Source organism: Pelmatolapia mariae, linkage group LG6 (genome assembly GCF_036321145.2).
Source record: "Pelmatolapia mariae isolate MD_Pm_ZW linkage group LG6, Pm_UMD_F_2, whole genome shotgun sequence".
In the NCBI taxonomy this organism is placed as follows: Eukaryota; Metazoa; Chordata; class Actinopteri; order Cichliformes; family Cichlidae; genus Pelmatolapia; species Pelmatolapia mariae.
In genome coordinates, this window is record NC_086232.1 from 14,983,063 (window position 1) to 15,004,910 (window position 21,848).

Below are 21,848 nucleotides of genomic sequence, written 5' to 3' on the forward strand. Positions count from 1 at the left end.
TAAAACCTCAGTGCAGGAAAAACCTGTTTATTTACTCAAGAAAAAACATTTATGGTTCAGTTATCACATTGAGATTCTTTAACTGGGGTTTTTGTGATGATTCTTTACTCGGTTTAGCACAAAAATACTGGCAATTGCTGCAGTCACATCACTTAAATATCACTAAATCTGCGCGTTATTATGTTAAAGTAAGAAAGATTTTCTTGGACTCAACACAGAGGGGTGGATCTTTCAGTCTCTGCAGCATAGAGACACTATCTAAATCACTGCATGGTCCTAAAATATTGGCACTTGGTTTGATTTTATACCGTGAAAGCAGAAAAACCCTCACAGCCTACCTACTTCTCTGGCCAAGCTAAGTAACTTACAGACTCCAACACCAAGTCTGGCCACTGTAACTTAAATTGCCTTGCTGCCTGTTACTGCCCTTGGATGAAACCTGGCCCGGACCTCAGAGAAAAGACAGCGTTTAGCAGGTGTTACAAAGTTTCTTGTTAAATGTTAAGTAAAGTCCCATTTCTGTGATATTATTAATTATAAAATTGTGATTCGTGTTCGGTAACAAACGTAACTAATGTTATATTAAGCATTAAGGGAATTGACAATCATGAACAGTGTTGCTGAGAAAGGTGTCACATGGAATTATTTATCTATAACATTATTGTTTCTTTGGCACATCTAAAAGAGGGAAAATTTAGGAGATCTTTCAGATTTTTGGACCAATATTCTGTCATTACCTTTTCACCTGTTTGATTTTGGAGGCAGAAGAAAAAGACTCACTTCTAAAAGAATCCTGAATAAAAATGTGGATACCAGGAACTGAGTGTGTATGACAAATGTTTTGCCACGACCTCCAGTCATACAGTGGACTTTCAGACATGCCCTCTTTTACATGTGAACATATCAGAGCCATATTTGAATGACTATGAGAACTAGCTGCGTCTGATCTCTTAACTTTGACATATCAGAGGCCTGAACTGCATGCCATTGTGTTAACTGATAGGCAGACACAAAATGTCAAGTACACGTGGCTCCGGTATTTAATCAGCTCTGCTTCTAATTTGCAGTATGATTAAAAAAATCCTCTGTGATGCATTTTTGTAATTCCCAATCCAGGAGTGGGGGCAGCTGCTGCACAAACATATTGACTCTGCTGTCAGTGACAACAGCAAAGAAAGTCTGGTAAACTTCATTAGGTGCTGACAGTGCGTGTTATCAGTGCACCAAATCTTTTGCTCATATGGCAAAACATAACACACCCAGCGTGGTTGTCTCTCTCTCTCTCTCTGTCTCCCTCTCATGGGAATGTCCAATATCCTTCTAGGGGCAAATCTCAACCCAGCAGTCGTGTTATGGAGACAGTAAGCCAAAACAAAGTAGGCAAGTACATTTACCTACCTATCTTTCCTGTGATGATGATTTGCGAATTGCACCTGCCATGCATCAGGTCAGCTATATGAGTGGCCAATAAATTTTCCTATCTGGGCCGTTGATTGTTTTTTTTTTTTAGAAGAAGGGCAGGAAAAGCGCCATGTTTAGCATGTCACGTTCTTGCAGAGCGCTCGGTCTCCTCCTCCTTATAAAATGTCTCTGCCAGAAAACAGCAACATTAAAAGGATGTGAGGAGCATAAAAGTGACCTGCGTCTGAATGACAGAAAACTGTCACATTACCAGAGTGATGAAAGCTGCAGGATTACGTATCTCATGTCTGAAAAGGGCATGTCCCTCCAGAGATCAGAGCGATGATACCGCACCATGCAAATGGAGTTGGAGTTCAAATCTTTTGATGGCGTGAATAGAAGTAAATTCTCAAAGTATCAATGGACACCCAGGGGGCATACCTACGGTGTTATGCACAGATATTTGCATTTTCATCAGAAAACTATTAAAAAAAACTAATTTCCCATGTCGGAGAGGACCTGTTTGTACTTGTTTCTGTCAAGAAAAGAAATGCTTTCAAAATTTAGGCTCTTTTATCTATTATTGATTTGCTTAAAGTCATCCATGGTGTTATGTATTCTCATGTAGTCGGCTGTTGCTTTGTGTTTTTTCGCCTCAGTCAGAGGCCTCTCTTGTCTCCAATTTGTACAAACATGGCACCTAGGAGACTTCCTGGAGCACCGACTCTGTTTTTATTGATTCTTCTGTTGATTCTTTTGTGTTATTCAAGCCGTGTGGAGGGCAGTGCAGCTCTGAAAGTCCTGCACAAAAATAATTATTGCTTTAATTATGTAACTGTAAAACAAACAATAAATCTGCAAAGGGGGAGGGGGGTGATTGCTTTTTAATAAAAACCACACTTTGATTTAAGCAGTTAGCGTAATTTAATGCTCACAACCCAGTGCAGCAGTTTTTCAAAAGTCCGCTTCTTACCTTGAAGATACAAACACACGATGATTTGATAAATATGTGAGCAAAAGCATTACCAGCAATTGGTTTCCTAATCCAAAACACATTTGCATACTAATACATGCCCATAAAATATAACATGGTAATCAAATGTCTGGGAGTATGACACTGCCCGATTGATTCTGCCCTCCTGATGATGTGGTGTATTAAAAAGAAATGGTCAGTGAAACAGCTGAGATGCATCTTGGTAAATGCGATGAAGTTTTTAAGGCATCATCAAATAAAATGATGCTGTTACTTTCCTGGAAATGTTGGAGATGTTGTAATTTTTACCAGCTTTCCCCATGAATAGGACCTTGATCACTCCATGATTTAGTGTGTCACGTCCAGTCAGTTTTCATTTCTTTTCCTCCCTCAACATGATCTTGTTGAGAACTCTGCCAGGCAGCAGAATGCAGAGGCCAAAAATATTCCCAATACAGCCACAGATCATCCAAAATATATTACGCCAGGTATAATGCTCCCTTCTGCGCCGGCGACAGGTGCTGTCTCAGCCAGACAGTGCATCTGGTGATGTGGGAATATTTGAAGCCTCTGTCGCCTTCTGCCAAGTGTAGTTTTTAACAGCAATGAGCAGCACATCAAAAACCATATGCTGACCAGGCTCCCGTGCTCAAACACGTATGATCAGGGATTGATTTCATGTCGGAGTCTGTCATCAAATCTATTATTTCACATCACAATATTTCAGATGCCGAATGTGTAACGTTGCAGGTTTCAGCTGTCCATCGCATTCAAACACACACTAGATCTTCTCTATGTATAAAACAGAAGTGCGCACATCACCCTGCAATATCACTTCATTGTCCAATGACTCAAAATTGTGTCACCTTACATAATTACATTCCTCCTGAGGTTAGGTTGGTTATTTGCTCTTATGTAAGAGCTTTGATTGGCTATGATTAAAAAACAGTCTCCAAAGTATAATTTCACAACAAAGATTAAAGTCTTTTGTTTTTTCAGTACGTTCTGTGTCCTTAATGATGGATTTAATCCTTATGTTTGTAATTTTCTAATATCTGTTCGTTGCTTTAAGGTGCCTTATGTATTCAGACTCACCCTTGGTCAGGTCATAGCTTTTCCCCTTTTTGGTCTTAAAGAAACCTCCTGTGTGGTTTTGGCAGTGTGCGTTTGATCACTAACACTGGAAAATTCCTTACCTGCCAGACTTCTGGAGACTGCACTCATAAAGCCCCTTAAAATCACACTCCAGCCTCCGTGCTTCTCTGTAGGCACTAAGAATTCAGTTTGGTAGTCCTGATTAGGTTCACGTCAAACGTGTGGGACTCCACATCAGCAAAATTAATTTATCTTTGTCATATCTGATCAAAGAATGCATTCATCAGATGTCTCTTCGTGTTCTTAAGCAAAATTTAATCTTGAAGTTTGTTGCCAAAGAGAAAGCTAGAGTTTGGGTTTTTTTCCTTGGATGCATCCGTAGATGTTGACATTATGCAGCGTCCTTCGCGCTGTCTGAGCTGCCACAAACTGATTTCCAGTGAAAACCCGTGTGCCAAATCTGAAGCACGTTCCCATCTGTTTTCAGAGCTTGTGCAAGTATTACAGTGTTTATGGTGACATTTTGGGAAAACGGCCACTACTGCTCTGATTAGAAGTACTGTGGCTTCTTCGGCACAGTTCGCTCCTTAAGTTTTCGAACAGTGAGAACAGTTGAGATGTGAAATCTAAAAGAGCCTGCCCAGCTCCAGAAAAAATATCCTTGGACAGATGAAACCAAGATTAACTTGTACCAGAATGATGAAAAGAGAAAATCACAGAGAAGGAAACAAACAGCTCATGATCCAAAGCATAATACATCATCTGTCAAACATGGTGGAAGCAATGTTAGGGCATTGCCATGTATGGATGTCAGTTGTATCAGGTTAACAAGCGGTTCATGTTCATAAGATTACTATCATGATTTTTAAAGAGAAGTGATTCTGACCTGGAGCTTGTAAAATTTGCAGCACATTTAGACCATGATGAGTGTCTCTGACGGGGGGCATGGAAGCGAAAAGAACAAGCTGCCTTGAACCTTTTTTCATCATTTTGTAGCGATAAACAAAACCTTTGATTTTTAAATGCTGTTACAGCACATACGCACACCTGCCAAGTTAGTCCCAAATTATCCCCAAATCAAATAACTGGAAAAACTATTGGAGAGTGCATGTTCTGCCAAGGTCAATACTCTCAAGTTTGGAAATTCAGGAACAGGGAGTCAGATTCATACCATAGGTAGGGATTTCTACCTTTACCAAGGCCCTACCTGTACACTAAGTTTATTTACATTGAGACTGTTAGGTTATGATTAATCTTGCTTGCAAAAATACTTCTACAACAGTACTGATTACACATCTGTGTCTCGGCTCTGTCATTCCTCCGCAGATAATCACTATTTAACATGCATGAATCTGTTCTGCTGAAATCAGTCATTTTCTCAACTTTGTACAGAATAATGTTCTTTAGACATTACGGCATTCTGCGGATTAATAAATGTCTTTGCTTTTATCAATAATGGATCGTGTAAGAGATTGGCGCACTTGTCATGCATGAAAACGAGAGCACGTTCGGTTTTTGGTTAAAAATTAAAGCGTGAATTTATTCCATCATTACATCAGATTGTCTAACAAGGCAATGATTGTCTACAACTGTCCTGTGTCATTTTAATGTTTCAGGTCCTTTTCAATAATTGATAGCTAGAAAAAATCTCATTGTATATTCATAAGAGCGGGCCAGTCACAGCTCAGCACGCTGCGCAGTGTTCTTGTAACCCTGCTGTTCTTACAGTTTTGGGTCAGACACACTTTTTACATGATCATTTTAATTAATTAACTTTAACTGGCAGCTGCTTCAGACATATGCAAAGAATTCTGACATGTAAACTAATTCGTTCTGGAACTAAAAAACCAAACCACAACAATCACAGCTCAGACTTCATACATCCCAAATACAGAATCCTAGATGAGAGTTAACGTTACCTTATAATAAGTCCTCTCTCCATCTCTCAGACAGCATCGAGCCTCAAAGACTACATTTCTGCACCTTGGCACACTTTCATAATAACTTTATTTTCCCTTTCTTTCTTCCCTCTTCTTGTCTCACCTTTTGCCTTTTAGTCTCCTCCATAGGGGCTGCGTCTTTCTTACCTGTCTCTTTCTTGACACGGTGCTGCACAGAAACACAAATGCCCTCAAAGTCAAACTCACACAGCATATAGTCATAGCCACAAACACAGTAACAAAGAGAACAAGTGCAGGCCCCTTATGAATTAGACAGCATGTCCTTTTTGGTGTTTGGCATTGTGCTTGTTTTTTCATATTTATCAGCAATGAAATATAAATGACAGAAGTCGTGCAGAGTTAACATATACCACATATATCCGCACATACAACAATGATATAAAAAAAAGAGGACTAAAAGAATTGGCTGAAAGTCTGCCCCGCTAACAGATGAACACACATTTCTCAGAGTTACTGAAATTTTGATGTGGGATAAGGCTGCTGGGCTGTTAAAAGACTGCGTCTAGAGGGAGGAAGGGAGCAGGCAGCCGTTTTTATCGAGGACAAGCAGGAAGGCACTTGGAGCTCGTGTCAATGTTAAACAAATAAAAGTGTGATATTTCAAACAAGCTCTTTCCACCATATTCTGCCATCAAATCAAGACAACAAACATTTTTGTTTTGCAATTTAGTGTCTGGGTGGGTGGATAATGATACACGCCGTGCTTTAGTAAACGCACGACAACCCCTGGAAAAATGAACCGCAGCAATCGAAGGTCAGGACAATCACATCGAAATGTGTAATTTGAAAGCAAAGATGTATTAAGATTATTCACAGGTGATGCACTGCACCTGTGTAAAAGTGAAACCATTTTTAAATGATTCTGTGTCATCTAAGTGTTGTGCTGTGCACTTAAATGTGTTATTTTTGTTCTGGGATGATTTTGATTTAATTCAGTAATTTTTAGTTTAATTTGTTTTCCTGACCATTTTCTCTGAGATTTATAAAATGTAAGATTGTAAAATATGAAATTTCTCTATGAATAAATGACTGTGTGATTTTACCGACAGCTTTACTTTAGATCGGGTGTCAAACATACAGCCTGCAAGTCAGAACCATCTCGCCAAAGGGTCCAATCCAGCCCACTCAATGACTTTGGGAAACCTGAATATTTTAAATAAGAGAGCATAAATTGTGGACCTTTTATTGTAATTTAAGCAGTTTTTACAGTCTTCTTACTGACAAAGACATAACACTGAGACTGCCTTAGTAAAAATGACAGCTTTTTTAAAAAGATAAACTTAGTTTAAATTAGATAACAAAAACATGCCTTTTTTCACCATTTACAATAGAATTTTTGTAAAAGGAGACATTTTCTGTGAATTCACCGGTAAATTGTGTTGTTTAATTACAGGATAAAGTCCTGTTTTTCTTTATTTCTAACAGTATAAACCCGATTAGCCATGCTCACAGATATCTTTGATTTCATACAGCAGCATTTCTTTATAATATGGAAAAAATAAGACCAGTATCATGCTTACAATTACACTGTTAACCCCTCAGCCATAAGGAGCTGATGGGGCATTGTTGTCATTGTATGTCAGGCTGCCAAGAGGGGGGGTGTGAACAACTGACAATTAACATGAGAAAAACTCACTCAGGATTTTCAACTTGATACCAAAGGTGTATTTACAAAAATCTTTGGACTGAATCTCAGTGTCCTTGACCTTAAGATCAAGGTCAGAGATCAAGTGTTTTTAAAAATAATGTAGTCACATAGGATTATATTATACCATAGCTGCATCTGCTAGGATGGTAATGGGTAGCTGTGGCAGCCAAAGAAATTTTTAATTCAGGGACTGAATCTGTAGTTAAACTTTGTAACACTGAAAGTTGGAGCTCTTTTTTTATGCATGTTATTAAGCAATAGCTGTAATGGTCCAGCCTACTTAAGATGAAATTGGAGTACATGCAGTCTATGATGTTAAATGAGATTTTCACCCCTGCTTCAGATGTTTCTGTTCTTCAAACACGACCATGGGAAAGGAGTCTGATTGCGCTCATTCATGCTTCAACTGAAAGAACCTGAGCTATCGACAGCCATACTCAGTTACAAAATCAAGAAGGCGTTTCATTATAGATAATAATGTCTGACCCTAAGTTAGACATTCTGTGGTGAGTGACAGAAGATACTTGGATTAAATGTACAGGTCCCCCTAAATGTGGACTTGGTCTTTTGGGGGGCTTTTTAGTCTTTATTGAGTTTGGACAGTGTAGAGAAGACAGGAAAGCAGGGAGAGACTGGGAAAACATGAACGTAGATTTGAAACCAAACCTCTGCAATAGCCTTAAAGCATGTGGGTCAACCTGGTGCACTATATCCGTGCTTATGGATTGGATGTTTGACTTTTCTATGATGTTAATTTAAAAAAGGAACAAGAAGAATTTTCAGTTCCTCTTAACCAATAATATCACAAACCCTTCCATGCTACTTTAACTGTATAATAAGAACCTTCATTAAGATGGACACAGCTATACTACATGGACAAAAGCACTGGGACACCTACACATTACACTAACAGGAGCTGCTCAGACATGGAAAAACATGCCATGAAGCTTCCGGGACACACAGTGTTTGCGCTGATGTTAACACCAGAGAAGGCTCGGAGGTCTGCAGTTATTTATTCAGCAGAGCGTTGGTGACTTTTTCACACTTTTTATGGACTTTAGCACTTTAACTTTATGCAATCTGCCACTTTGTGGTCTGTGCTGCTGTGGATCCTTCCACTTTGCAATAGAACCACTTATAGTTAGTCGTGGAATATCTAGGAGGGAAGAAATTTCACAGACTTGCACACCTGAATTCAGTGGGCTGTTTGGAGCGACCCAATCTTTCACAAATGTTTGTAAAACCAGACTGCATGACTGGGCGCTGTGACAATGGGACTGAGAACACCTGAATTCAAAGACTGAAACTTGGCCTTCATTTGATTCTAACTACACACCCATGAAGTTTTGCACTCCATTGTGTTGACAGTGTCTGTGCACATACAAACAGACAGAATGACTTGACACCTGCCGAACTCCTGAAACCTGCTCTCATGGTAGCGTCTGCTGATTTGTGTCTGTAAAAACATTTTGCAGAGAATATACACACATACAAACAGACTCACAAAATGAAAACAAGACCAGCCACACCACATTAACACTGCATTCAAATTTATTAGGACGCACTATCTAGTCTCCTCATATGTTGAAGTAATTGTAAAATTGGCTGGGTGCACTTACAAGTACTATAAGGACTGTTTTTAATTGAAAATGACATGCTCAGTCCCCCGATGAAAGCCCAAGAAGCTGTGAGCTGCCAACATGCCTCGGAGCATTCAGTGACGCTGACTGGTTTGTTTTGTGCTGCTTGAAGTTTGCATTTTAAGGTCTTTGTAAGAGCCCAGAGCATTGATTAACAGCTCTATTGAAAATCTGCACAATGTTCGACTGCTTCTTCCTTTCTGTTTTCACAAAAGATGCAGCATGTGGATGTGTGGACCACTTAGAGTTGTTTGGCTTATAATTACTCTTGAAATGCATTAACTGATTCCATGTTTTAAAGCAAACGACCCACCACTAGAAACACCAGCCCGTCAGTGTCATTTCCAGTTGACAAACTGATATGCTGATTCACCATGTCTGCATGCTGACTTTCAGTGCTTGGAGGCGCATTGATCTCACCCACCTGTTATTTATCTTGCTTGCTCTTTGAGGATAAACGGGCTGAAATGCATCATCTCCTTTTTGGAGCAGCTTGACCTCAGCGCTTTTCCTCCAACTGGCACAATCAGCTAATCATTCTGCACAAAATCATCCTTTAATAAATGACTGAACAAATCTGAGAGGTGGGCAGAGATTCAAAAGGTCTGGAAGCAGGCTAAGCTGCACCTCATTACTAGGTTATTGTTGAGGATGAAGCCCAAGTAATTAAAAGGCAAACTACTGATTCTCCTCCTGTCTGATCCTGATCTCCACAATATAGGTTTGCTCCTGTTACCCGACGGATTCTTGTTCCATTTAACTCATTCAGTAATATCTACATATTTTCTCTTTATGTTGGCCATCTGTTTCCCTTTGTTTGCAGTCTTTATGTTAAGCTAAAGCAACTAGCCGCTGGCTGTAGGTTCTTACTTATCTGCTTCTTTGTTTCTGAAATGAATGGAGAGATTTAATTGGTTGCCAACAGATGGGGTAAAACCTACATAAAGGAAAGGCATAGCTGCAAAGTATCAAATACTTTTGATGTATATTATCACAATTAAAATAACATATCTGATGTAGATAATTCCAGCATCACCATTAAGCGCTCAGTGCCATGAATGTCAGCTGCAAGTGCTGTATTTCTAGTGACTTTTTAAAAATATCGCTTTTATCAGCTAAAATTGATTTAAATGCTAAATGACAGACGGATGAATGTTAAGCTGTCAGTCTCATTTTTCATACCCATTAAATGTAGTGTGTAGTGTTTGAGAGCGTGTGTGCGTGTGTGTGTGTGTGTGTGTGTGTGTGTGTGTGTGTGTGTGTGTGCCTAGTTTCAATATTTACTTGCCTTGCTATAAATTTCATTCAAAAAACACTTTCTCTCTTTAAGCATTCAGGTTTCTCACGATACTTGAACCTGCAAACAAGCAGATTATGGGCAAATACTGCAGTCTTACGGTGCTAAATTCAGCTGTCTGTCTACACATTGTCTCTTAGGAGTCCTTAACAAATCAGAAACATGCACACGCATTGATTTATTTACTGTCTGTGCAGCAGTGAAAAAAAGAAGAAACATCCATCGAACGATATTCACCCCTTCCAGCCATTTCCTTTCTGTAAATCTGACATTGATACCTAATGATAGTGCTTGCCACTTGTTTACCTGCATTAGACCAACTCCACACCACGTCTGACATGTTTACAGCAGCCAGCATGCCCGAGATGTTGGGTGACTTCGTGCAGTTCTGCTCCCATCAGTCACACATTAGTGTCTCTGCCTTGCCGAGGTCTGTGTAAACATCACAGGCTACAGTCGCGCTGCGTCCAAACTCAATAATCTATATTAGGGTGACAGTGCACTGGCTCAGTTAAAAGACAAGACTGTAAATGACTCAAGACATTTGCTGATTCACACTGATTCAAACTTACTTCTGAAAGATAGAATTTAATGCATATATATATATATATATAAATATATACGTATATATACATATATATATATATATATATATATATATATATATATATATATATATATATATATATATATATATATGTATATATATATATATATAAATACTGTATATATATATATATATATATATAAATACTGTATATATATATATATATATATATATATATGTGTGTGTATAAAAAGGCAAGCTCAGAGTTTTTTTTCTTTTTCAAGGATTCCACACCTTTTAAAACATTTTCCTGAAATATGCCCCTGAAGACGTCACACCGCCATCTGCAAGTTTTTTCCAACTGAGACACAGTTTAGCACAGACTGGCTGGTAATGTGACGAGCATGGTTAGCTTCTCACAGTAGTATTGCAGCCAAATAAAACTTAGAAACAATAAAGGTGGGTGGCCAACTCTTCTTTTAACTTCTGTGCACTATAATCTTTCCAAACGCTGAACTGCTCTCTTCAACAGAGACACGGACTCCTTTTTCTTCAACCTTCTCATATATGTATGCATTATGCACCGGCTGCCAGTTTCTTAAGACAACGCTGCTAACATTGCCAGTCTCGTCAAGTCATAAGCAAGTATGAAAGCCGACATCAGTGCAAGTTTACTTGGCGTGCGTGTTATTTATCGACCGGGTGCATCGGCCTGGAAGCGCAGTTTGAGATGCAGCTTGTGTGCATCCAGTGAAGTGTGCCTCTCCTCTTAATGCAAATGCACTTAGCATTTAAGGGACTGCGCAGACATCAGAGGGAGAGTGCACATTTTGTGGTCGACTACACATTCTGGTACATTTATTAAGGCTCGCCCAATAGTCAGGGGTCAGCGTTGGGAGGATGATTCTCAGATTTGAAATGAGCTGTTAAAGGAAGGTTGTGCAGAGTAGCAGGATGGAAAGCTGAGATCATTAAAGCTGAACTTGAACTTGACACTAGAGCTAATTCGAGCAAAGCCACTGTGGAGATTGTGATGTTGATCTTGATCTAAGCTGCCGTGGCTTTTATTTCCCCAAACATTTTATGTTCTGAGTGACTCCTGCCTCATATGCTCTAGTAATTTTCTAACTTAGCGTTTAATCAAGACCTCAGTAAATGGTTTGGAAAGTTAAAAACTTCCTTTAATGGGGGACCTTTATTTCAGTATCAGCACATTTTTATTTGCTTTTCTAGGCTTGATTTATTTCTTGATTTATCACCCCTCTGCATCCTAGTTTCATTGTTGAGGTGCATCTTTGGAGATCTCGTTTACAGGCGGAAAGCACCTAAAGACAGTCCCAGTTACTGATAATTAGCTTCTGCTTTAGAAAATCAGACGCTAATTTCATGCAGATTGCCAGTTCAAATATGCACATAAATCTGGCCCTGACACTCATATTTTAGAACCGGGTATTACAGGGATTAACATACCAAACTGAAAAATATATTTTTTTTTATGATAAAAAAAGAAGCTTTTTTGTACCACTCACACTAGAAAGAGGGTGGTGAGATATTTTAGTTTGGAAGTTGTTGTCCTGTGCTACCACCGGGGCTGTGCATATCAAAAGAAATGCTAATATGTTTTAAGTTATTGAACCCTGAGAGTGCGGAGAACAGCCTACCGGTTTGATATAATGCAAAAAGCCCTGTGTTTGTGCTCCCATTAATGTGCAGTTTAACGTTTTCTCTCGCTAAAGAAACTCGCCCTTAAGCAAAAGTGGATTTAATAGCGATCGCTGCTACATGCTTTCTCAGGAAAAGGGCATCACATTTCCCAGGTGCTTCTGTACCAATACCGTTGAGTCAAAGAACAATATTATTGCTACAGCATGATGAAGAGGAGCACTAAAGAGGCCTGTTTTACTGATTTGTTATTGGACTAATTTTCTTCCTCCCTCTCTAAGCTCTCCACTGCAGCTGCATTGTTGCTGACCACCGATTTGATCATATTTGAAATCTGACTGTATAATACAATGTTGAGCTCTTACACTGCACTGAACACTTGACATAGGATGGGTGTGCCTAAGGAGGTAGAGAAGGCCGGGCGCTAATCAGGAGGTCGGCGGTAGGGGTTTCGATCACTGGCCCTTCCAGTCTCTGAGCACGATGCTGAATTCCAAATAGCCCTGATGGATCCATCAGCGTGTCAGTGTGATAGATAAGAGTTTCATGTGTGTGAGTAGATGGATTTGAGTGGTTAGTCAGGTTAGTAGGGTGCTATATAAATGCCTGTCAGCTTTACGCATATGACAGCAGAATGTTAGTTAGAAAAATAGCAAGACAAATTTGATCAACTCTAACACGAAGCAGCATTTCCACACGCACAATTCAGATTTGTATGACAGATGCCTAAAAGAGAATTTCCACCAAAAACTGTTTGCATATTTGTGCAAATGACTTTTGTCAATGAAATTCCGTCAGTGACTGACTAAGCTTCTAATCTGTTACAAGAGGCCTCTGAAGGTTTAAGGAGAGATATCGAGTGGAATACCACTTTAAGGTATTTTGGGGAAACAGCCGTATAACCAAGAGCATAATTTGTGTTGTCATGTAGAGGCACTATGTAGGTCTGCTTCATTGGCGATGAATGAAAGGATGAAATTGTGGACTGATAGATTTAAGCAATTACGCCCACATGAGCTTTATTTAATAGGAGTTGGGGCTAACATTGTTGAACCACAAAATGTGCTTATATCCGAGGAAAATCACTCTGGGTTGTGTTACAGCGTGCACGCAGACATCCTCTGATTCACTGTCACTGAAGCTGCGGCTTGAGGGGCCCGTTAATGCGAGATCCTGCTCGAACATTGGGTGTGTTGTCTCGATTTTTGACAGATACATCATTTTCACAAATCTAGATTCAAGTTCAGCTACGAAAACAACATTTTGCTTATTTTCTGCTTGGAGGCAAACTTGATCAATTTAGAAAGCATGTTTAATAATCACAAATGAAAAAGCTCCTTGCAGTCTGTTCCACTGCAGTAAATCAGCCACTGGGGGAAAAAATCTAAATTCCTTTTCATAGTCATTTTTTTAAAGAGTGAACACCAATTTTTGTTGGCAGAGAATTATCTCACTGAACATTTTACTTCATTAAGATCTTGCTTGGCTCTCATCTGGCAACATTAGCATGAATGCTAACAGTTATCCCTCATGACACATCACAGGAGTCAGCGGATGTGATTTTAAGCACAAATGCAAATCCTCCAAGACAGCGTGAGCACTCAGTGACCCAAAGTTTTCCAGCTACGTTGACCGTTTTGAAAACTGCGGTGCAGCACACTCTGACTCCCAGTTATGTTAGCTCTGATGCTAACTCCAGGGAAAGTTAGTGTAATCTTGTCCCATTGGTTGGAGCTGACACTAATTCCCTGGGACAGGAGTGTAGCGGTGTGTGATTTAGCGGCGTATGCTAAGTGCTGCTGGAGCTCCGGGCTAGTATGTGGGCACCAGGGCAGAGAGAGCAAGCTGGGAAAGTACTGCCTTCACTAACTGGCCTGATTAGACCGGGTGTGAGATGACATGGATCAGATACACATACTAACCCAGCTGGAAAGACAGATTGGGAAAAATTAAATAAAAAGAAAAAAACAACATGAGTGTATTAAGAGAAAATGAACAGATACGGATGATTAGGAGAAATGGGTGGAAAGTTAAAAACCAAGAGAGGGGAAAATGAAGAGATAAAAAGACAGTAGGTTAATTTTGTGGACGTGATGTTTCCTCCTGGGGTGTTTTTCAGCTCTGCTGGACTGTGGCGGTGTAAGAAATTGGCTGAGATGCAACGTAGCATTTGCATCATGGTTTCATTAGCTCTCATTCAGCCCAAGGCATTTCACACTGCATTTCCTCTACTCATCTTCTTCTCTTAGATCTGCTCGTATTACAGAAAAAAGAAGGTAATACAGAGTAAGCTGAAACAGGGAGCAGGAGCTTGTCTCAGACTAGAATTTGGTTAGGATATAGAGCTAAAGAGCGTTTTCATCTCAGCAAATGTTACTGATTGATGCAGACATTTGTGTGGGCCTTTAGCACTTTGGTTTCCCCTCATATCCCCCACCCCAGGAATGAGGTAAAATCAGATTATTTATTTCGGGGTTATTTTATCTGTTAATAGCTGGCACTTTGCTGTGAATAGTGCCTGAAGGCATAGATTGTGTTCAAATAAAAGCAGACAGTGGAAGGGAGATTTGGGGCATCTCATGAAGGCCGATTAGCAGTTAGTTAGGTTTAGCCCTGGTCTACATGCGGTTGCCCACTTTGACACTGAAAGAAGTTATTTTTGAACACTAGAGGACAAAAAGAGGATGATGGGCTTCTAGTCGCAGTCATTTCCTATCATGTAATCTTTGGTTTTGCACTTGAGATTAATCATTAAATGCATCTGAGTCACACTGTGTTTAGATAAATAAAACCCAGTCTGTGAGAAAGCTTTGATATCACTTCTGTGCCTTTTGAAGACACGTGAATACACTGCCAAAATTTATCCTGCCTAATAGGGAGTAAAGTACTGTAGATTTAAACATGTTCTTGTTTTTTTATGACTCAAAATCATTCTTTACATTAAAATAGTAAATATTTCACTTTTTGTGGCGGAAACTGTATGACTTGTTGGTTATTTTACTTAAAAAGTCTTGGCTATAGACTTTATAACCTCCAGGATTATTATTTTAAGATTTAAGATGTTCATAAAATATGAATATACAGGTATTTTCTTACCTTGACAGTGCACGGTGCTGCATCTCTCATCTGCACCTGTGACAGGCTGCTGGTAACAGGCAGAATTTGTCAAGGTAAAGAAATATTGTTACAGGCTCAGTATATGAGCCCAGCCATCATTTCAGGAGTAAAATGTTCTGTTACTGGTTCTTATTTGTATTGATGTGTGTGTGTGTGTGTCTGTGTTTTACAGGGTATAATGGGTGTAGTGGGCTGGATGTTGCTCCTACTTTCCCATATGATGGCGCCTGTGGCATCCCAGAAGCCCCCAGGGCTCAGCGTGGGCGTGATCATGGGCCAGACGCGCGCCGTTATCGACCAGGATCTCCGACCACCTCGGCGCCCCGAAGACGCTCTCGATGTTTCCGTGGTAACGCTGAAGATGAACCAAACAGACCCAAAGTCTGTGATTACACAGGTGAGAAACGCATTGGCATTCACCGAGCATTACGCACATGAATGCATCGCCTGCCACAAACTGATGCAGGAGTTTGTTTTACTTTGTCCCAAGGTGTGTGAGCTTCTGTCTCGCACTCGTCTCCATGGCATCGTGTTTGCTGATGGCACCGATCAGGAGGCCATTGCCCAGATCCTTGACTTCCTGTCCGTTCAGACTCAACTTCCAGTCCTGGGAGTCCACGGAGGCTCCTCTATGATTATGGCTGACAAGGTGAGTGACCTGACGCAGTGTTGGCCATTTCGAAGACACACATGCAAGGCGGACTGCTTTGCATACATCAGTGTTTGTTTTTTGGAAGTGAAAATAAGGACTCCCATTAAAGTTTTGTTTTCCAGATGTTTGTGGCACTGATAGATGTGAAAATGCAATATAGTCCACTTGGTTTCTAATATGAAAAACGATAAGCTCCATGCGTTACATATGTGAATTGCATGTTCTCAGCTGGTAGGTACATGAGTGGAAAAAATCATTTGCTTCCAGTGAGTTACTTTGGGGATCTGCCTCTTTGAGGTTGTTTGTCTTATAAATGAATGCTCTAGATGAAAAAATAATACACCGGGAGGTTTCTGAATGATGTGTGTGCTATCAACAGCTCCATCAGATTAGTGTTTGTTTAAGTTGAAAGTGGAAATGCTGCTGTCAAAGTTAAACAGAATTTTAATTGCTCTGAATTGATGGCTGCTATCACCCGAAGTAATTTTATGTTAATTAGGCTTTTAAAAGGTTACAAAGTGCACATTTAGAAGTGAGGTGTTTGTAAGGTCAGAAGAAGCCTTTGCATGGAGCACGCTGCATCCTCTGGTACATCGTTTTTATTTTAGCAGATGATCGAGGATTGTTTAAATATGTAATAATGCATTTTCTGCTTTGTCTAGAACTGGGCTATGCAAAGCCTAACCCCCCACCCCCAAAGAAAACCAAAAGAAAGAACAAGAAAAAGAAATCCTGAGCTGTATGTAGCTGTATCATGTCTAGTGCTCAGTGGGATGCAAGAAAAAACAAAAACAACAAAACAACAAAAAAACAGATTTCTAGTTTTAAAAGAAAAAAGAGGAGATATCCTTTAAGAACGGGTATTTGTGTGTGTGTGTGTGTGTGTGTGTGTGTGTGTGTGTGTGTGTGTGTGTGTGTGTGTGTGTGTGTGTGTGTGTTTATTTTGGTGCGGTGCTCAGTGCAAAGTTAAGGATGTACATTGCTTTCTAAGCTGAATTCTCTCTCTGGTGCTGGCTCTGTAGACCTCGCTGACTGACAGACAGACAGACAAACACAACTGGTTCTTTAGCTTTTAAATCTCTCAGGGCACAGCAGCCAAAACACAGGAACCAATAACTGCCGCAGTACAGCAGCCTTTTGAAGTGCTCCTTGACGGGGGATGCGGTGCGCGAGCGTGTGCGAGAGAAAAAGACAAGAAAGAACGATAACAGAGATGAGGAGTGAGGTAAAGGAGACAGAACTGGCTTGAAGGTGAGGGGGTCTGCGGTTGTAACATGAAGGGCAGCAGTTTGGACTCCCCGCTGAGCTTATAACGATAGGAGAAATAAATAAATGGCATTTTTCTCGCTCTCAATCGCTGCCGTTAATGTTCCATTAAACAGGGTACTTAGCCCCCGACTGCTCTAATTGAACAGCTCGGTGGCCAAAAGTACAAGAGTGCGGTCATTTCTGGCAGCTCCCAGGTGTAAACGTGAGTGTGTATGGCCTGTAACTAACCAGCTCCTCCACAACAGCTCCTGCAGGGTTTACCTGTAAATAACAAAGACTCCACGCCTGGCTTAAATTGGGGCGAAACCATCCCACTAGCAGGCAGGTATGGAAGCACAGTGAATCAGCAGATCATCGAAAATTCTCAGACATGCGGTTGCTCGAGTTCACATCTACCTTGTCAGTTCAGAAATGTAGGGAAAGGACACGAAAGGGCACTAGTGAACTTCCTTGTGCATGTTAAAGCTTCCTGTGGACACGATTGGGACTATAGGTTTTCATTAGCTATTGATCATTTTTTAAATAAAAATGTCATAAAATTTAGCATTTTCTTGGTGGTGACGCAAACAGACATCATTCGACTCCATACCTGTTAGCAAGGGGCTAACCTTTAAATGCCAGCTAAAATTAAAAACGCCATTTTCTCTCTCACAAATACTTTGATTACATTGTCGCATTGTATGAGATTTTATTCATTAATAGTCCAAGTCCAACAATGTTAGATCCACTTTAAAGAAATCTTCATTAATATTGCCTAACATCAGCTAACAGCCCCAGAAACAGCAGAAAAGTTCAGGATATCTTCAACAACTCACTTCAGTTTTGCTGTCATTGCACAGACATGAACTTTACTGACTCACTGACTCGTACGCCCTCCAGAGTGAATACACTTGTTATATTGACAGCGGAGGTAAACAGTGAACCAGCAGCCTGCACTCACTACAGATGAATAACGACCACAGTTGCCGCCATAGCTAGGATTATGCACTTGAATTGGAAGGACTCAGGTGACTGTAATCTGCAGTCCACTGACATGTAGTCGTGATATTTTACACACTGTACCTTTAACAAGAGATGCGTATATTTTAAAGGGGAGACATGATCACCTCTTTGAGATAAGAGGGTTTTTATTGCATATTTGCAGATAAGGCGAGCCACATAAAAACTGCTACAATGCACATGGCATGATAATAACAAGATGTGGCGGCTAGTCATAGATAACTATGTTTTATTTTCTTTGGGAGGCAGATATGCTATGTAAAAGGCCTCTTTAAACGTTTCTGAATAAATGGATACTGTTACTGTTCAGAATCTTAATAAATAGATACAAATACATAAATTCAACAAAAATATTACATTTAAGAAGCAATCAAAAGTTTGGTATTTTTATTTGATTAGGTGTAAAATATAGCTGGTATTTATTTGTTTATTAACTGATTGATTCTTTTGATAATATTTCTGAGCGTCAGACATACTGGTGTGCTACAGCATTTGCTGATGGCGCCTAATAAAAATAATTACAGAGGTGCCGAGGACTCTCAGTGAGGCTGACACATGCTTTGCACTTGATGCTCCCTCTGTGATCGTGACAGCTTCACAATAACCCCCTTCAGCACTTTTTTTTCAGCTCTATTAGCTCCCATTAATCTCACAACATCAGACACATTTAAGCAGGAATGGTCTGGAGACTTTGAAAAATAAAAACAAACCAACTCCAGCAAACATGATTTGCTGTGGAGGAAGAAAAAAAAAGTCTGGCTATGTGAAATATCTCTTGGCAGTGTGACCACTGCTTTCATACCTGCTGTCAGTGGTGTAGCGATAATCTGGAGGATCGAAATAAATCCCAGTGGGCTGGTAACAATTCAGCTTGATTACTGTGGACTAACAAACAATATTGTGCTTTTTGCAGCTTGAGCGAGTCGTGTGCTCTCTGTCACCACGTATACATACACTTCACTCTGTTAGTGTGCCAATCAAGTTTGTACTAGAGGAGTGGAAAAATGAGCGGATCCTCCTGTGGTACCTTGGGTATGTTAGCTGGCCACAGTATCAGTTTAGACGGCATGCTTTAGATGGAGAGGAAAAACAGAAGGAAGAGGATGATGCCAAGAAAATACAGAAAAAGAAAAAAACTTGTGCTCTAAAATAATGGATATACATAGAGGTGGGCAGTGCAAGTGTGAAATCCTTGGTGTTAAAGCAGTGTTAAGCTGCCAGAATGCCAACTTAACTGTCATGATTGTGTCAGATTTCAAGTAAAGGCTTTCTCCAGTTGTCACTTTTATTAGCTATAAACAGGGATGGGCACTGCAGCGATCCATGTAAACTGATAAAGAACCAGGGTGAGGTGACTTAAGGCAATGACTCTCTATTTAAAAAAAAAAAAAAATTTAAAGTGTTAAAACGAGGATTTATATATATATATATATATATATATATATATATATATATTTCTTGCTTTTCTAGGTGGTCTTCATTTGTACACTATATGAATTCTGAGCTTTTGAATATTCTTCCCACAAACTCGAATATTTTCAGTAATTTTGAGTTGGAAATAATGGCTAATTTCAAGTAGGTTTTTTTGTGAAGTTGTGTTTTTTATTTTTTCATAGTAGTGAGAATGTAGCTTTGGGGGCCATTTTTAAACTGATCAAAACCATCAATATCAGTGATTTTGGTTAACTTTCATAAAAATAATAATTATGCTTATTTTTGCTCCACAATGTTTGTCTTAGAAGCAAATCAGGGAATTGAAATTCGTGCCCCCAGCCACCTTTAAAAAAAGCAATATTGCTTTTTAATGTATACATTTTTCAGATATCTCACAGTTAAGCAAAGTCTTAAAGGTTGTTGTATGTGTACATTTTTCTGGTTTTTCAGGCTTCTGTATAATAAAGTACTGTAATAACATAACGGTGCATGACCACATCCAGTTGGCTTGGATAGTGCATGTATGTACAGGGATTATCTTTTGTTCAGCATCTTGTAGATTGGAATGAGGGAAGCTTGGAGACTTATAAGCAGGATTGTTCTGTCAGATTTATGGATTTCAAGAATCTTTCATGAATCCTTTGGAATTACCAGGATTTCTGAAGTGATTACTCATAATTTTTGGCCATCTTCTACTAAGTCACCAAAAATACAATGAGGTATTTATACTGTAAGGGAAAGGCAGAGGTCCTCTTAGTTTTATATATATATATTAGTGCTGTTAGTGTTAATCTCGCTAAAATGACGTTAACGCCATAACTGCATTAACACGGCAAATCTCTATTAGCGAGTTAATGTGGATCGCCCCGTGCGAGGGCCTGCACGGCACTAGCACGTTAATGAGCTAACAGTGCTAACGCGTTGATGCCGTGCAAACCTTGCACGGTGCCATGCATGTTAACGGAAAATTGCCGTGTTAATGTGGTTATGGCGTTAACGTCATTTTAACAAGATTAACCGACAGCACTAATATATTTATATATACATATTTATATATATATTTTTTAATTCCCCTCTCGCCCCTCCGGGTGGTTTATCCTTCAAGCTCGGGTTCTCTACCAGAGACCTGGGAGCTTGAGTGTCCTGCGCAGTATCTTAGCTGTTCCTAGGACTGCGCTCTTCTGGACAGAGATCTTGAATGTTATTCCTGGGATCTGCTGGAGCCACTTGCCTAACTTGGGGATCACTGCACCGAGCCCTCCGACTACCACTGGGACCACTGTTACCCTCCACATTTTCTCGAGCTCTTCTTTGAGCTCTTGGTACTTCTCCAGCTTCTCGTGTCCTTCTTCCTGATGTTGCTATCATTCAGTATCGCTACATCTATCACCTGGTGTGATAGACCCCAGCCTCTATGGATCTTGTGCTCAATAAGCAGCTGGATAGCGTAGTGGCAAGACTACATGGAACGGGAGTTATGAGTTTGACTCCATACCAGGACTTCTACATCCAGTAAGGGTCCCTAGGCTAGACCCCCCATATACTAACTAAGCCTCCCTCAAACATGAGCAAGAGACATAAATATGAGGCAATACCGGCTCGGACGTCACACTTGGCAAGGTCCACGTCAGGTGTTGAGGAACAATTACACCCTGAGAAGTGGGCTACTGGAACAAGATGGCTTAAGTGAGCACATATTTAAATGAACCGTCTACCAGGCTTTCATGTAGCTTCTTGCAAAGCACAAAGGAATTTTGGACTGCTTGTCATCAGTCCTCTTTAAATACAGCTTCTGACTTAAGATTGGATTAATGAGTGGATTGTTCCTCCAAAGACTGCACTGGATCCGGGACCCAAAGTAGCCCCCAACCATGATGCTCACTCCACCGTGCTTCACAGTTAGAATAAGTTTTTGGGGTACAGTTAATTTCGTCCTTATCATAGTGTTGTGGATTTTTGTCCAAAGAACAAAGTGTTCTTTAACACCTACACCTACTTTGAATGTGGTTTGCATGCTATCCATTCCATTACATCTTTTTTATACAGATTTTTCTCATCAATGATACATGAACACAGTTTTTGCTGGTGTTTTCTTGTCACCCTTGAGTTCTTTTTCAAATCTTTCAGGATTTCAAATTGTGTTCTTGGTGTTA

The 21,848-nt window shown here is 40.0% G+C and overlaps 1 protein-coding gene across 2 annotated transcripts in view; it reads left to right on the forward strand.

Moving 5' to 3' along the window:
- grin2ab (glutamate receptor, ionotropic, N-methyl D-aspartate 2A, b) overlaps window positions 1-21,848 on the forward strand; it is a 118,481-nt gene that overhangs the window by 14,172 nt on the left and 82,461 nt on the right. The window contains exons 1-3 of one of the 2 annotated variants that reach the window (XM_063475907.1): window positions 15,341-15,394; window positions 15,514-15,738; window positions 15,832-15,990. In XM_063475907.1, coding sequence (XP_063331977.1) covers window positions 15,520-15,738; window positions 15,832-15,990 — 378 coding nt within the window. In that variant the 5' untranslated portion in view covers window positions 15,341-15,394; window positions 15,514-15,519. Of the gene's footprint in view, window positions 1-15,340; window positions 15,395-15,513; window positions 15,739-15,831; window positions 15,991-21,848 lie in introns of those variants that run through there. The other variant, XM_063475906.1, reaches the window with a different exon arrangement.